Source organism: Aspergillus costaricaensis, assembly GCF_003184835.1.
Source record: "Aspergillus costaricaensis CBS 115574 unplaced genomic scaffold BO79scaffold_27, whole genome shotgun sequence".
In the NCBI taxonomy this organism is placed as follows: domain Eukaryota; kingdom Fungi; phylum Ascomycota; class Eurotiomycetes; order Eurotiales; family Aspergillaceae; genus Aspergillus; species Aspergillus costaricensis.
Window position 1 is genome coordinate 407,969 of NW_020291827.1, and position 14,671 is coordinate 422,639.

The 14,671-nt window shown below is 52.0% G+C and overlaps 6 protein-coding genes and 1 non-coding gene across 7 annotated transcripts; 3 read left to right on the forward strand and 4 right to left on the reverse strand.

Annotated features, from left to right (window-relative positions):
• Positions 1-164: 164 nt before the first annotated feature.
• BO79DRAFT_210513 (putative serine palmitoyltransferase 1) lies at positions 165-2,433 on the reverse strand. The gene has a single exon (XM_025682821.1). The coding sequence runs from the start codon at positions 2,322-2,324 to the stop codon at positions 456-458; it is 1,869 nt and encodes a 622-aa protein (XP_025537003.1). The 5' UTR covers positions 2,325-2,433; the 3' UTR covers positions 165-455.
• A 636-nt stretch (positions 2,434-3,069) lies between these two features.
• BO79DRAFT_210514 (uncharacterized protein) lies at positions 3,070-4,559 on the forward strand. The gene has a single exon (XM_025682822.1). It carries the CDS (start codon positions 3,429-3,431, stop codon positions 4,266-4,268), a length of 840 nt encoding a protein of 279 aa, XP_025537004.1. The 5' UTR covers positions 3,070-3,428; the 3' UTR covers positions 4,269-4,559.
• Positions 4,560-5,407: 848 nt separating this feature from the next.
• On the forward strand, positions 5,408-5,497 carry BO79DRAFT_t182. Its single transcript has one exon. It is a non-coding gene; the product is annotated as a tRNA-Asp (tRNA).
• Positions 5,498-5,962: 465 nt separating this feature from the next.
• BO79DRAFT_230896 (uncharacterized protein) lies at positions 5,963-7,367 on the reverse strand (the record flags this gene model as incomplete). The annotated part of the gene is made up of 7 exons (XM_025684125.1): positions 5,963-6,037; positions 6,158-6,334; positions 6,420-6,469; positions 6,584-6,791; positions 6,889-6,932; positions 7,071-7,162; positions 7,294-7,367. 7 exons carry the CDS (start codon positions 7,365-7,367, stop codon positions 5,963-5,965), a joined length of 720 nt encoding a protein of 239 aa, XP_025537005.1.
• On the reverse strand, positions 7,323-7,731 carry BO79DRAFT_210515 (uncharacterized protein). Its single transcript, XM_025682823.1, has one exon. The coding sequence runs from the start codon at positions 7,617-7,619 to the stop codon at positions 7,386-7,388; it is 234 nt and encodes a 77-aa protein (XP_025537006.1). The 5' UTR covers positions 7,620-7,731; the 3' UTR covers positions 7,323-7,385.
• Positions 7,732-10,486: 2,755 nt separating this feature from the next.
• Positions 10,487-12,606, forward strand: BO79DRAFT_39112 (DnaJ domain protein). The gene has a single exon (XM_025689171.1). It carries the CDS (start codon positions 10,640-10,642, stop codon positions 12,365-12,367), a length of 1,728 nt encoding a protein of 575 aa, XP_025537007.1. The 5' UTR covers positions 10,487-10,639; the 3' UTR covers positions 12,368-12,606.
• Positions 12,607-13,015: 409 nt separating this feature from the next.
• On the reverse strand, positions 13,016-14,571 carry BO79DRAFT_247132 (alpha/beta hydrolase; the record flags this gene model as incomplete). Its single annotated transcript, XM_025685625.1, has 4 exons — positions 13,016-13,048; positions 13,253-13,330; positions 13,415-13,426; positions 13,741-14,571. The coding sequence occupies 4 exons, from the start codon at positions 14,569-14,571 to the stop codon at positions 13,016-13,018; spliced, it is 954 nt and encodes a 317-aa protein (XP_025537008.1).
• Between the last annotated feature and the right edge of the window lie 100 nt (positions 14,572-14,671).

Sequence of the window (14,671 nt, forward strand, 5' to 3'; positions counted from 1 at the left end):
CAGTCTTCCCCCAGACAGTCCAGGCACTCCTTATTACTAGTACTCAAACCCAACAATATGATTTTTCCACGGTCGCATTCATGCCCAAGAACAGCAAATGAAACCCCTGTTGTAACTCAAATCAGAAAATGACCTCTGATTAGCATAGGATTCTTCTTATTATCTAGAAGAGTAAGCGCCATATGAACAAGATCTCCGGGTACAGCGAGGGTTTGTATATTGTCTAGAAAGAAAACATTATTGTATACATTAATATTAATATCATCAAGTACGCTTTGGCGTCTTCAAATGCCGGCTTTTTTTTGTTCAGCGAAAGAATTCAAACAACCCGTAACGCCCAAGTAAATCGAATCCAAAAAGAGGGCATTAGCTATATGTTCTTGGCGTGTATATTCTTGAACATCATGCGGCGTTAGAATATCCTGTTTCTAATCACATTAAGCGGTGACATCCACCTAGTATAAAGGCTGATTTGCGTCGTAAGTACCCCTCGCAATGACCTCTTCGAGAGGCCAACGGGGTGGCTCAATCATCCTGGGTCCCTTCGAGCTATCGTGTGCAGACAATGGTTCCCTCAGGCCACCTGCAATGCCTGAAGAGAATTTGATTTCCAATGCATCGCCTATTTCATCGCACGCCTGCAGGATGCGATCCAGATCGTCTTTGGTGTGCGCGGCTGAGATGCAGAGTCGCGCCCGTGACAGCTCCAGGGGCGTGGCAGGGTAGGTCACGACAACCACGGAGATCTTGCGACGCAGCATTTCTCGAGAGAAGGCGGGCATCTTGGCCGGATTGTACAGCATCAATGGCACAATAGGAGAGTCATCGTGTCCGTAGACGATGAAGCCCAGTCTCTTCAATCCAAGCCGAAGGTAGCGCGAGTTGAAAGCCAGGCGCTGCATCCGCTCGCGTCCCTCACCCGGGTGAAGAGGATCCTCATCAGCAATGAGTCGCAGCGAGGAGTAGATCTGAGCCAGGACAGGAAGCGACGGGGCTTCTCCAAGAATTTGACCAGCGTTCGTGCAGCGAATCTTGTCAATGATAGCTCTGTCGGCCGCGATATAGCCACCGTTCGCCCCGAAGGACTTGGTAAATGTTCCCATCAGGATGTCGACTTCCGCCGGGTCTACTTTGAAGTAGTCGCAAACTCCGCGTCCGTGACGTCCAACAGCTCCAATGGAGTGTGCCTCGTCAACAAAAAGGTGGAACTTGTACTTCTTCTTCAATGCCAGTATCCGAGGAAGGTTGCACATGGTACCTTCCATGGAGAACAGTCCCTCCACGGTAACAAGAATCTTCTTCCACGGCCTATGCGTGCGAGGCTGACCTTGAGAGATTGCCTCCCTGAGACGCTTCTCGAGGTCGGCCATGTTGTTGTGCGCGAAGACCTGAATAGCCGCGCCAGACAGACGAGCACCAAACCGGATGGACGCATGGTTGAGTTCATCAGACAGGATCAGACATCCCTTTTCCATGATAGAGGGAAAGATAGTAGCATTCGTCACAAAGCCCATGGAGAACACAACTGCGGCTTCTTTCCCCACAAACCGGGCGATTTGATCTTCCACCTCGGCATGAAGCTTCGTGATTCCTCCCTCGGGAGTCGATGCAATGCAAATGCCATCCCGGCGAAGTACCTCCTCGGCATAGTCGGTGCATGGGCCTTCTGACTGAGCAAAACCCAGATAATTATACGAACTCAGGTTGAGCGTATCCGTCGTTGTGCCCGTAAGTCTGAAATGAAGATTGTCTTCAGTCGTGCGGTCCAACAGCGTGACATGCCTGCCCGGAACACCAACGATCGGCCTCTCAAAGCAGTCATTGATCCGTTGCTTCAAGCGTCGCGTATAGAAACTCTCGAAGTCGCTGTACAATGACGCATAGCCATTCTGGGGCTTCAAGTGCCGGTAAGTATGGGAGCGAAACCACTTGTCCACGAAATCATGGAAATGGCCGAGAAAGATTAACACGAGAAAGCTGACGTAGGTGGTCAGAACGACGAAGTACGGAGGCTCATCAATGACCGGGTCAGGGATCTCTCCGCCGGGATGCTCGCTGGTGTAGAGATGCGACGGATCGCCCAGGGGTCCGAACTCGGCGTGCTGCTTGGCTAGTTTTCGAATCGCTTCCGGGTCGGATGGTGCCTGGTCTTGGGTTACTGCTGTCGTTCTCATGGCATCGGGAGAGCAGCCACTAACAGCGCGAAGGGAGGCCACAGCAGTAGAATGAGCCGTAGGGGAGTCGGGGGATACACCGGAATTGCCGCCGCTGATTGCTGCATCCTTCTCGGGGCGCGGTTTACTGCGCTTCCAGCGAGGCATCATGAAGCAGAGGGGCTGACGGTAAACCCTCAGCCACAACTAGCAATAATATTGATGCTGAAGAATGCAGCTAAGATAACGGCGGCTGGGCAGGGTGAGGTGAGAAAGGGAGGGGAACAGGGGAAGGTTGTATCGTGAGGTCGCTGAAGCGTGATTCCTCCATCATGTAATGGTGAGAGGCGGTTCCACTCGGCTTGTTCGGGGGTGAGATTGGCGCCCGATCATTGGTGGCTGATGCCGGATGCCTCCGACGGGCCAGGCGAAGACTTTCGGAGTTCATTGGCCAGACCGCTGACTCAGCATGGCCTGATTGCACATGGGCGCAACTTGTTGCATTTCCATCTGCTGCTTAATGTTAATCCACATAATGAGAATATTAGCCAGGCTTTGTCCTTTCGTCAGGTGGTACAATCCTCGGGGTACCGTGCTAAAACCTTCTAGCAAATTCTGTGCCTAGGGCTGACATCCGTATATGGACGACAGCTGATGTTGGACAACAACTTTAGAGTGACGGCAGCATTTGAAACCACGCCTTTGTCACTGCAGCTATAGTCCGCTCCGCTTTAGGTAACACAGAACTGCTTCGCTAAGCCTTCACTGAAATAGTAACGCCATCGGGCTGTGCTGACAGCTCAACACGAAGGGGGCGTCGGACCAGGGCAAAAAGCATGAAGATGCGTCGAAAGACACGTTTTGTCTGTGTCTCTGATACGCATGGCTACACGCCGTCAGAGGCCGGCTTCAAGCTTCCCGCTGGAGATGTTTTAGTCCATGCTGGTGACCTCACCAACCATGGGAGCGCTGCTGAACTGCGTAAGACAATGAGCTGGATTGCTACAGCTGACTTTGAAGTCAAAATCATCATCTGCGGTTCGTCTCCCTCCCGCCCAGACTGCCAAATATTGGGCCTCTAAGTACGGTCTTTGTTGTCCGAGAAGGCCACTCGTAGGGCTGAAGGAGACGGGGAAGTTCGACGGCCAAAGAATACGTACTGAGTTCCGGTAATCATCAGGAAACCATGATATCACACTAGACCCGGATTTCTACGCTGAATACGGGTCTAGCTTTCACGGCCAACATCTAGAAGATACCCAGAAGTGTCTGGAAATGGTAACCCAAGCATCACCGTCAATAGTCTATCTCAGGCACCAGTCAGCACTAATCCGGTTGACCCGGCCTAACGGCCCAAATACCATCTTCAAGGTCTTTGGCTCTCCATACTCCCAGTCACCTGGAATTTGGGCGTATGGATACGAGTCTTCAGATGCTGGTGCGCTTTGGAACAGCATTCCATTGGACACGGATATCACCGTGACCCATACGCCGCCTTATTCGCACTGCGATAGCCGAGTTGAAGGCATTTCAGTCGGATGCACAGCCCTGCGGGGTGCATTAAGCAAAGTTCGGCCATCACTAGCAGTATGTGGCCATGTACACGAGTCGCGAGGCTCGGAGAGGGTGCGATGGTATTCTTCGCAGGCATCGTCATCACCAACGGTGGATGTCCAAGAGCATAAGGATCCAGTTATACTGCCTGCCCCGGGCAGTAAGAAGCAGAGCCTAGTCGATCTCACGGGCAAGAAGGCACCCAAAATCGATAACAATTATTTTGCCGGCAACAACCTTCGAGCGCCAGCCAGTCAACTGTTCCGATCATCACAAAAGGCCCTGCTGTTACCGTCTTTTAAGTGGCCATCTGAAGGATTCCAAGGCTCTGAAGCCGATCAATCAACGTCATCCTTCCGGCCTTTGTGCTTAGAGGAAGGACACACTGAGAATGAAGACGGGTCTAATCTAAGGCGACGCGAAACATGTATTGTCAATGCGGCCATCGTGGCAACCAGTTGGCCGCATCGGGGTGGGAAACGGTTCCATGCCCCTATTGTGGTCGATCTAGAACTACCGGTCTGGGAAGAGGAGAAGGGAGGAAATGAACCCCACGGCTAGAATGTGTAGCTCATATCGTCTGTCCTGAATGGCCAGGTTAGCATTGACTCCGACGATTGGCTGTGCAAGGTGGAATATCTCTTGTCGTGCAGCAGGCAGCTTGAGCTTTGACCTGCGGTTTGACGTATGGCCGACCGTTTCGGGTGGGATGCATCACTGGCTGCCTTGGATTTGGGAGACACTTCAGCCATGTTGAGCACTCCGCCCCATACTGTTTTGAGTATATACACCGGCCTGGTTGGGACTGGTTGCCGGTCATTGTAGAAGAGCGGGAATAAGTTACGCTGTGACTCAAGAGCAGCAAGGCGGTGGTGTGGTGGTGATGCTCCCTAGCTCCCTTGCTCTTTGTCTTGTGTCGGGCCGTCATTTGATGAACCAGAAACCCGGGATGGAACAAGTGGAAGATCGGGAAAGCAGGGGCAGCGTGGTAGCTGAGGGGATGTAAACAGCACAATGATCACTGGGAGCTTACGTTGAAATTCATAAGCAGCAAATGAGAACGGCAGTTCCAGGTGTCGAATGGCCATGAAAGATCATCTGAAACGTGATGTGGGTGAATGACATCCTTTGCTCATTATAGTATACTGGAGCAGGATCACCAAGTCACTCTAAGACGGGTATGGCAGTACGAGGTCAATGACCAGAGCCAAACGGAGATAGCCATGACCATTCCTTTGAGCATACACCAGTCAAAGTCCAGGAGTAGAGACTGTTCAGAACAGGCCGCGGAATGGAGGCGCTTGATGCTGTCCTATGAGTGACAGTGATGAAGTGTGGCGGGGTTGAGACGGAGCATCGGGTCCTACCAACCCCTACTTAGGCTCCTGACTGCAATGTGTGAGCGGACCCTGTGAGCCCATCTCCCTTATTGCAGCGTGCATGAAGAACATCAGAACATCAGAACAGCTCAGGAAAGTGCCGTGTACTGTGCTGCTGTCTGCGTGGAGAATCAGATCGTCGAGTTATCTGTATCGTTATCGACGCCCCTTACCCACAGTGGGTCTTGGATGGTTCACGATTTGGAAAGAAACCGATCTGCTCCGCTACAAGCTATGATGTCAATCGGGTTGGCCAATCTTCCGATTAATCTATAAGTAAGATTCTCGAACCAAAATAACCAACCACGTTACAATTGAACATCCTCGATGGTCTAACGGTCATGATTTCCGCTTGTCAATCCTTCATAGGAACAAGCGCGGGAGACCTGGGTTCGACTCCCAGTCGGGGAGAATTTTTTTGCACTTTAGGCTTTCGCAAGTGCGCCACAAGAACCTGCGACTGACCTTTTTGGTATCGATTGTTCTTTTGGTCGAGACAGCATCACGCATCGCTTTCTAGATGGAATCGGTTCAATCGCTGAGACATCCTACGATCGCACAGCATGAGCATCGAGCCACCATCTCGAGCACCTGACTGTGTCGCAAGGTGGCAGACGACTGGTCGACCTGATGCTGCGCATTGAACCCACACCGTCACCACTTCCTCCACTCTTCAGTGTAGTGATTAACTGTGCTAGGCATGAGATAGTTTTTTACATCCAGAGTCAGCTGTGAAGGCAGAAGCTGAAAGGGTTAAGAGATGTGTACGTAGGCAGCCCGCCCGTAACGACGCTGCCGGAATCAGGGCGTGGGATGAACCGAGCAACGCCACAGAACTGAGGTTAGCGCGCTAAAGAGGCCTTGATATCCCTCCATTCAGCCGTAGCCACCGATTTGTGATGGGGGCGGTGGGTAACGACCGATTCTCAAGAAGGCTAGGTAGCCGCCAAACTGGATTGATAAGATGCAGTTGGGGTTGATATTCGCCAACATCATTGGTGGTGGGCGCCGTGGTAAAACCCCCCCAGGTGCAGCTGGCTGATGAGGGGGGGCCTGTTTCGCAATGCTTACTGCAACACTAACATTGAACGCGTAGGTAACCTCTACCACGAGGCACTTGGGACCTCCACACCCCACATGAAAGCCTGCATTGGCGGATGATGTGAGCCAGCAAGGTACGTACCATAGGACATTGTGGTCAGCGAGTCTCACAGGCATGGGCCTCACAGGAAGCCCCCTGCTTATTGCCTGTCACCCCCAAAGGAACAGGCCGGGATTTCAGCGTTCATCGGAACGTGTCATACGAATGCTGTAGTAGTACACACCTACACACCATTTCGGCTATGGGTAAATGTCGGGGCCGCATCAACCGACTCGCTCGGCCTGGCAGACAAAACAATGGGCGCTTCATCTGACAGCGCGCCCGAGCCGACGATGGGTCCAGAGCCCGGGCAAAGCTTCTGAACCTGAGAACAGCTGCTTTAAGCTCCTGTTAACGTTTTGCATCAATCCTGCACTTGCGAGCCTTGACGAAGAGCTGGCGCACCAGCGCCCCTTGATCCAAGGCTATTGAGAGCGTCCCATTGGATGCGCGGGATCGCGAAAGTGAAGCAGCACCATGCAAACTAATGCCGGGACAATCATTGCATGGACAGCGGGCGCGAATTGTTGGCTGAGCCGTGCAGCAGACATCGGGTGCAGATGACTTTGCACAGGGTCCAATTACTCCTTCGAGAACAATCAGCTCGGCGAGGAACGTTCGGTGCGGCGTGTCATGGGCACGGATAACCTGGGGGTGGGACAGGCGAGATAGGCTGACAGGCCATTGCGTGGTACAAGACAAGCCCTGCAACCACTAGTTACGATCCCAGGATGAGCAAGCCAGCCATGTTGCCATGCTCTGTATCAGCCGTTTTTAACTTTGGCCGTTTGATGCCGATCAAATTGATAGATCTACACGATTCGGGGCCTTACCCCGCGAAACTCGCAGGATACACCTTGTGACAGAAGATAACCGTCGCGAGGGATGGAAGACTATACCACTGACGAGCATTCATGGTTTTCCTTTTCCTTCCCCTTCACAGCCGTGAGGAACCGGAAGTAGTAGCTAACTAGTGAGTAGTACTAGTTTCTGGAGAATCAGCCCAGGGACAGAGAGACAAATGAAGGGCGGGACCTTCCGGGAACAATCCACGGGACTAATTCACGCGCGCCCGGACCGGATCGATGGATAATGATGGACTGTAACCATGGACGACGCCCCTCCAGGTACCATAACCATTATGTTCCTGAAGTTCAGTCAGCCAGCCGAGGTACCTTTTTTTCTTCTTCCTCTACCCCACGCATAGGAAGAGGTATCATCCCTGTACGAATGAGTCCATTTTGCGATGGGCTGGTTCCACTCCACCGGACTAGTCCATTCAAAGTAGTAAGGATGCTGCTGTAGGAGCAAAAGCCAAGAGGAGGAGGTAAGAGGAAGGAGAGCAGCAAATTCGCTGAGCCAATTCCAGACAGACTGCCGAACCCAGCACATCGTGTCCGGTGAGGCGACCCCAAAATAGGATGCAGCTAGCAGAGCGCATACGCAGGTGACTGCTGATGTGATTGGATTGTAAATCCCTCCCGGTGAAGGGCAAAGGCTGTGGGCATTAATGGGGTCAGCCTATAAGGAGGCAAAACAGACCCAAGGTGGTGTGTGGGAGTCGATCCAGTCAGTTGGCAGTTTGCCAGTCGGCGTTTGGGAAGGAAAGTGAGGGAAGTGAGGGAAGTGGAGGTGGTGCGGGGTTTCTTTCCTCGCGGCGTCTTTTTTGGTGGTTGACAACTCGGCCTGACTGGTCAACTTCCCCCGGTGCTGAGGGAGAGAGGGTGTGTTCCGATCGAAGCAAACGTCGATGATTAGTTGGTGTTGGAAGTCTCGGTGGTTCAATCAGAGCAATGAGAGAAGAAAGATTCTGTTACGACGTACTACCATAGGTACGGAGTACTTATGGGAGGTAGTACGCAGTAGATACTACTTACTACTTGCTAGTCATTATCAACCTAGAAACCAAACAGTAGTAGTACTTACTGCTTAGTAGTAACTAGACGCTCACTAGGCAGAGAGTGCCCTGTTCAGCTACTATTTACTACTAACCTATTACTGCTAGTTAGTTACAGAGTACTACCGGATAGATGGATAGTTTACTCCATAGAGGGACATCTCCTCGTGGAAAAGGCCCCGCAGATCAATCAGGCTGATGACTGACGGTCGCAAAGTCGAATTCGCTCATCTGCCGGGGACCACTAGGTGGATGACCAAACAGACACTCGTCCTGCAGACACCCATGGCTTAGTCTCCTCTGCGTCGTAACTTTGACGCTAGCAATGGGACAGGCAAGATGGATTTCTGGCCAAGCGCCCGCCGTGACCGTGATGAAGATGTGACTGAGAACGGCCCAGCATCTCCCTCTCACTCGATCCCGCAGTTGCACATAGGGCTTCAGGGTTTGCGAGAAGCCAACATGATACGAAGGTCAACAGAAGTCAAGGCTTAGATACTACTAGTTTCTTTCTCTCTTGTACCTGGAAGTTTTCTCGCCAGGTACCAATCCCTCCAATGGAAATGGTTCCTTCATGGATCGGAGATAAACCCACGGTCAAACACCACCGGGGTATTTGTACCACATCAGGTCCAGTTTCATTTCCCTTCGTTTGCAGGATGATACGTCTCATTCTCTAGATCACCTTCTGGTGGCTGTTTTATAATAATAATCTTCGATCCTGTATTCCGTATTCTTATGCCTCCTGTGATCTACTTTTTGGACATTGTATGAACCAATTGTCCTGTTTTCATCCTGCCTTCCTCCTGAAAGGCATCAATGATTGACCGCTCCTTGCCAATCGTTCATCGTTGGTTCTCCATTGTTGCAACTTGCCTGTTGACGGTTGTTGCTGTTGTTCCTCGCAAAGCGGGCCCTTGGGCTTCCTGATTGTGACAAGACCCCATCGTTGGTTTCACTTTCCCACTTCACCGCTGCTTTGCAGTCCATCTGTTGGCTCCCTCTGCACCAGGAATTCGAATGCAGAGAGTATCATAATCATACTACTCTCTTCAGAGTCATCCTTCTGCTGCCCCTCCTCATCATAATCATCATCACTCCCGAGAGATTCACGAGACGATCCGACTCTTATATCGTCATTGTTGCCAATCAATCCTGTTTGAATCCAGTTGTCCTCCCTGCTGCTACTCCTGCCCACTTCTTATACCACCGATATACTTCGCATTTGGCCTAAACCCCAGCAAGGACAATCCAACCAGACGCAGCTGGTGGCATCATCGAGCGTCTTCTAGTTCAATCATCAGCCATTATTCATCGACGTTGGCGTCTGACCAGCTAACTCCCTCACTCCCTCACTCGACCAGCAACCCTGACTAAACGTGGTGCCACTTCATCTGACCATCCTTTAGTCTTAGTCGATTTGGCTGCTTTTTCTACTTTTAGCTTACACTCTTCCGGTCTCCAGTTGAAGCAGCGTGGCGCAGTGTGCTTGGGTCCGATTGTTTTGGCGGTATTTGCCCGTTGGGGGAAAATCCCTTTTGATTTTCTCGCATTTTTCCTCTCCTTCTCTTTAGTATTTTTGACTTTTTCCCCTTTTGCCCCTCAGCGCTGGTCGCCTCTCCCGACCAGATAGGAATATCCCCCCCCTCTTGATTGAACTGGAGTGCATCCACTCTGACTAGTACTAACTTCGGGTCTGGTTTGCTGGGCGAAATTACCCGGGCCAAGTACTGCCCCCAGCTGTTCCCCTCTTACTTTTTCTTCTCTTGGGTACTTGGGAATCTTCCTGCCATACAACTTGGGGATCCATCAGTAACCATACCTAAAAACCTACCTACCAACTAATTCATTATTATTTTGGGTTATTTTGCCTCGCTATTTCCCTCCCCCTCCCCTCCCCTCCCCTCCCCTCCACCCTCTCTGTCTCTCTCTTTGGTTTAAACCCGCTGCACACTCCAAACCAGACTCTTACTAGTGACTTTTATTCTGCATGGTTCATATTCTCACTCATCATAAACTCCCCGTGTCTCTCCTTTTACTCATTATTACTCATTAATTTCACATCCCAATTCACTACAACTGACTCCCCTCCTACCTGCCGGTTTCACCCTACCTTTTGTCATCCTGCTTCTTCCCCTTCTTTCGTCTTCGCCGGCCTTCTCCATGAATTGGCCGCATATCCGATCGGGACAATCCTGACTATGCGCCATTGATCGTCAAGCACCCACGTCACCCCATCGAGCCGTCTATCCGCCCGCCTTGTCCATCTCAGCGTACCTTACACATCCGCGCTATCGCTGCAACCCTCCGGCTTCGCCTCCCTCCGTTCAGGTACTTACCGCTTCTGCTGTCCTCCACGCTTTCTTATACAACGCCACACCGCGGCACTTGTCGCTTTCTTGTCGCTCTGCATTTATCATCATACTTGTCTATTTAAATCTCCTGTCAATCCTGCATTGAGGCTGGTTTATATGTTTTCTACCCCATCTTTCACTAGTGTCTTACACAGACTATCATGGCAGCCGCGCCAGATATCGATCCATACGAAGTGTTGGGGGTGGCAAGGGATGCAGCCTTGTCGGATATCAAATCTGCTCATCGCAAACTTGTGTTGAAATGTCACCCCGATAAGATCAAAGATGAGTCGCTGAGAAGCAAGGCTCAGGATGAATTTCAGAAGGTGCAGCAGGCTTACGAGACGCTTTCGGATGAGACGAGAAGGGCCAAGTACGATGCGAAAGCTCGGCTGGCTGAGCTGCGTCGCCAAATGCACGAACAAGGCGTACCGGTCAATGGTACCTCGGCCTATGCCACCCCGCGCGCCAGCGCCCCTCGCGAGTATCGCAACGGACGGTACTACGAGGAGAGGACGCCGGCTGATGCAGCCACCTATTCCGATGACGACCTCCAATTCTCCGAAGAGTCGCGCTCAACGTCCCGAAAATACGATGAGTATAAGAAACGATACTCCTCCAAACCCCCGAGCGAGAAGAAGAAGAGCAAGAGTGATGGCCCTAGTACTCGTGCGGCGAGGGATATGGCTCGCGACAATTCGAGGACGACCCACAGCAGTCGAGCCAAATATCGTACCAGGGAACGACAACGGGATGCCTACGAGAAGTATGAGCGGGCCGTTCCGTACAGCGACTCCGAAGACGATGGCGGCGCATCTGACTCCAGCGCCTCGTCCACGGTTTATGTGAAAATTAAGCGCCCCTCGGAAAGGCGCAACCGGGAGGCCTCTTCTCGAAAGTCCCGACCGGCGGATCTCCCGCGCCGGCACACTTCGACCCGCTACGACGACGAGTACACCGATGAATATGAGTCGAGGCATGAGTCGAAGCATGACAAGCTACACACCACCGCTAAAGATTACATTGAACGCTCCAAGGGATCCGTTCCGATCGAAATCGACAGACGTCCGCAAACCTCCCGCTCGCCCCCGCGCAATCATGGCTATGAATCCGCCGATCCAGAGTCTTCCTCGTCACGACACTCGGGCCGCACAAAACGACCGAGCAAGGAAAGTGTTCGGACCAGTAGTTCTCGCAATGGATCATATGAGAAGCTCGGGTCCCAGGCCCGATCCTACGAAGTCAAGGTACCTAGCATGCCAACTGCGGCAACTTCACCGTCAGTGAAGATTCCGTCTTCTGTCCGGCCGTCCCTTCAGCCCTCGCGCTCTGCGAGCGCTGCGCAAACCCATTCCCGCCCCAGGGGAATGAGCCGCGAAAATCCACTGCATAACATGGTTCATGAGGCGAGTCGGACCGCGAAACTGCGAACGGACAAGTACGATTCAGGCTACTCGAGTCCGGGCACGCCAGAGATGGCAACCGGCGAGAGTCCGCCCAAGTCGACTCGCTACAAGATTGTGACGGAACCGGACACCGTGCTCAGAGAACCCAGCATACCGCTACCCCAGAAGTCCCCCAGATACGCAAGGGGGGGTTCACCGCCACGTCAAGAACGCCCTATGCCGAAGCCTCCCGTTCGGAGTAGCACCTACACCTACCCCACAGAACACATGCGCTATGAGTCTGCTGCTCGTCCCAGTGTGTCCCGACACTCCTCAAGCCGGCCTGTGTATGGCGAGGTTCGCTCGCCCAAAGACAAAGAGTACAGGTATGCGCGAGAGGTGGGGCCAGATTACATCGCACCCCGCGAGGCTTACATGCGACAGCCATACGGGGAGTACCCGGTTCCGCCCCCTGAACGGCGGCAATCCACATATGCTGGATGAGCGTCAATGATGACTTGAGAAGTCAGGTCTACAGTTGCTGCAACAGCAAGCCACCCTCTTACCCTCACACCCTCCCCGCTCTAGAAGCTCATTTTCTTCTCCGATAGTCTCTGAGCACCCGCATGTCTTGACGTCTTTCATGTCTGACCATTAGACGTCAATACATGCCACGGCCTCCCAGCTATCACTGTTTTGCGTATACGGTCCATGTTCGATGAGTACCATGTCATAATTTTGTCATTTACCCCCTTTCGATTCTGATATTTTCGCCTCCCCCTTTTTCTTCCCACTACGATATACCTGTTTTTATTACTACTATAACAACATCCGCCACTCAGTCGGCGCACGGACCAGGGCTATCTATCTACCCTGTTGGTTGCATTTTGGTTTATATTTTTTGGATTATTTGGTTTTGTTTTTGGGATGGTGTGGCCATGAATGAATTTCACGGCGGTGGGACTGAACACATTTAGGAGTACATGATGACGATCACGAATGACGAAATTGATGTTGAAATGTGTGGGTGGGCTTTTGTTTGCATTAGCCCGCTCCTATTTACTACAGAGGAAAGAAATAAACAGACGAACCATAGACATGGAAATATTTTTTGTCCTTTTTTCTTATTCCTTTTTTCTTACTTTAGGTTTCTTAGGCATAAAGAACTGCCCCGGGATCGGGTATCTATGCAGTTCGTATATAAGTATATAACTATTAGTTGTTCGGACTTCGACGAGATTCTAGTGTCCCAATCGTCGAGGCTGCTGCTGATGATGATGAGGTTTGGGTACATACTTATTTACCTATCATTCCAACTGATGTGGATATAATATGATGTAGGTATGCTCGGTATATACTTCCTGGCGAATTCTATCGGTGAAGTCATACATCAACACGTTCATCTAGTAGTTGATACACATGAGACGATATGATGATAGAGAGAAGTAGTATGATGGCATCGACAACCTGGATTTCATCATGCAGACAGACAGACAGACAGACAGTATGCTCTACCAATTCTAAAGTATACACCGCCATAATCATACATACATACACCGAGGGCTAAGTAATCACATGAGAGAGAGGAGAGTATTTCCCAACTACCAAATAAGAAAAAACCCGATTCGGACGTGATCCATCAACCCACAGCTAAACATATACATCAGACCAAGTCACCTACGGATATATATATATATACAGACAGACCAACATATCTAATCTACCTACCACCACCCCCTAACCCACCCAACCAACGCAAACCCCCACCCGACCCCCCTCCCCAACGCCGCCGGCACACCATACTTGAACCACGTCGACACGCTCCAAACATCCGCCTCAGGCACAACCACACCCTGACTCTCCCAATAATCACTTACTCCTTTCCTTCCGTCCCCTTCGAACCCAAGATCCTTCCTCCCCAAAAACCCCCCTACAGCCTCCCAAACCAACCCGCCCACCACCTCCACCCTACTCAGAAACACCGAATGACTGGCGCCCACCACCTCCCTATACACCACCCTCCATCCCGGAGGACACATCCCCCTCGCGATCCCAACACCCACCCGCTGCATCAACACCGGCAACCCCCTATCCCCCTCCGTCCCGATATACCAGCACGGGACGTCCTTCCACCCGGCATACGAGTACTCACCACCCTCGAACAGCGCTTTCAGACTCTGCGGTCTAAGCTGCGAGACCCAGTACCGGGCTTCTTCCTCGGGGAGGTCATGGTAGAAGAGTTCGCGGGGAGAAGTGACTAGTTCGGCGAAGCCGGTGGTGTGGTTTGCGCGCCAGGAGGGTGGGGGGTGGCCGAGGAAGGGGTCCATGAAGGAGAAGCCGGTTAGGGTGAAGCCGGAGGCGATGAGGATTAGGCCGATGATGGTGCCGGATGTGGGTGTTTGGGGTGATGTGAAGCCTTTTATGGCGCTGTTGGCGACCATGCCGCCGTAGGAGTGTGCGATCAGGACGACGTTGCGTCCGTGGTGGAGGGTTTCGTGGGTGATGGCGGCGCGGGCGGCGGAGAGGTCGTCTTTGAATGTGGCGCTGGGGTCGCCGGTTGTGGAGGGGAGGGTGATGGTCGTGCAGTTGAGGGTTGGGTGGTGGGTTTGGAGGTAGGTGATGAGTTTGGTGTAGCAGGTTGGGAGGTGCCAGGCGCCCGGGATGAAGATTAGGGTTGGGAGGGGGGTGGAGGTTGTAGTAGTAGGCATTGTAGTTTATTTAGTAGTAGTAGTAGTAGGAGGAGGAGGGATATATTTCCGAGATAGTAGGAGCTGGTGTGGAAGCTGTGTAGTGGTGTTGTTGTTTGAG

Coding starts and splice junctions, on each gene's coding strand:
- BO79DRAFT_210515 (XM_025682823.1), bottom strand. CDS start 7,619: ATGTGCTGGGTTCGGCAGTCTGTCTGGAATTGGCTCAGCGAATTTGCT.
- BO79DRAFT_210513 (XM_025682821.1), bottom strand. CDS start 2,324: ATGATGCCTCGCTGGAAGCGCAGTAAACCGCGCCCCGAGAAGGATGCA.
- BO79DRAFT_39112 (XM_025689171.1), top strand. CDS start 10,640: ATGGCAGCCGCGCCAGATATCGATCCATACGAAGTGTTGGGGGTGGCA.
- BO79DRAFT_210514 (XM_025682822.1), top strand. CDS start 3,429: ATGGTAACCCAAGCATCACCGTCAATAGTCTATCTCAGGCACCAGTCA.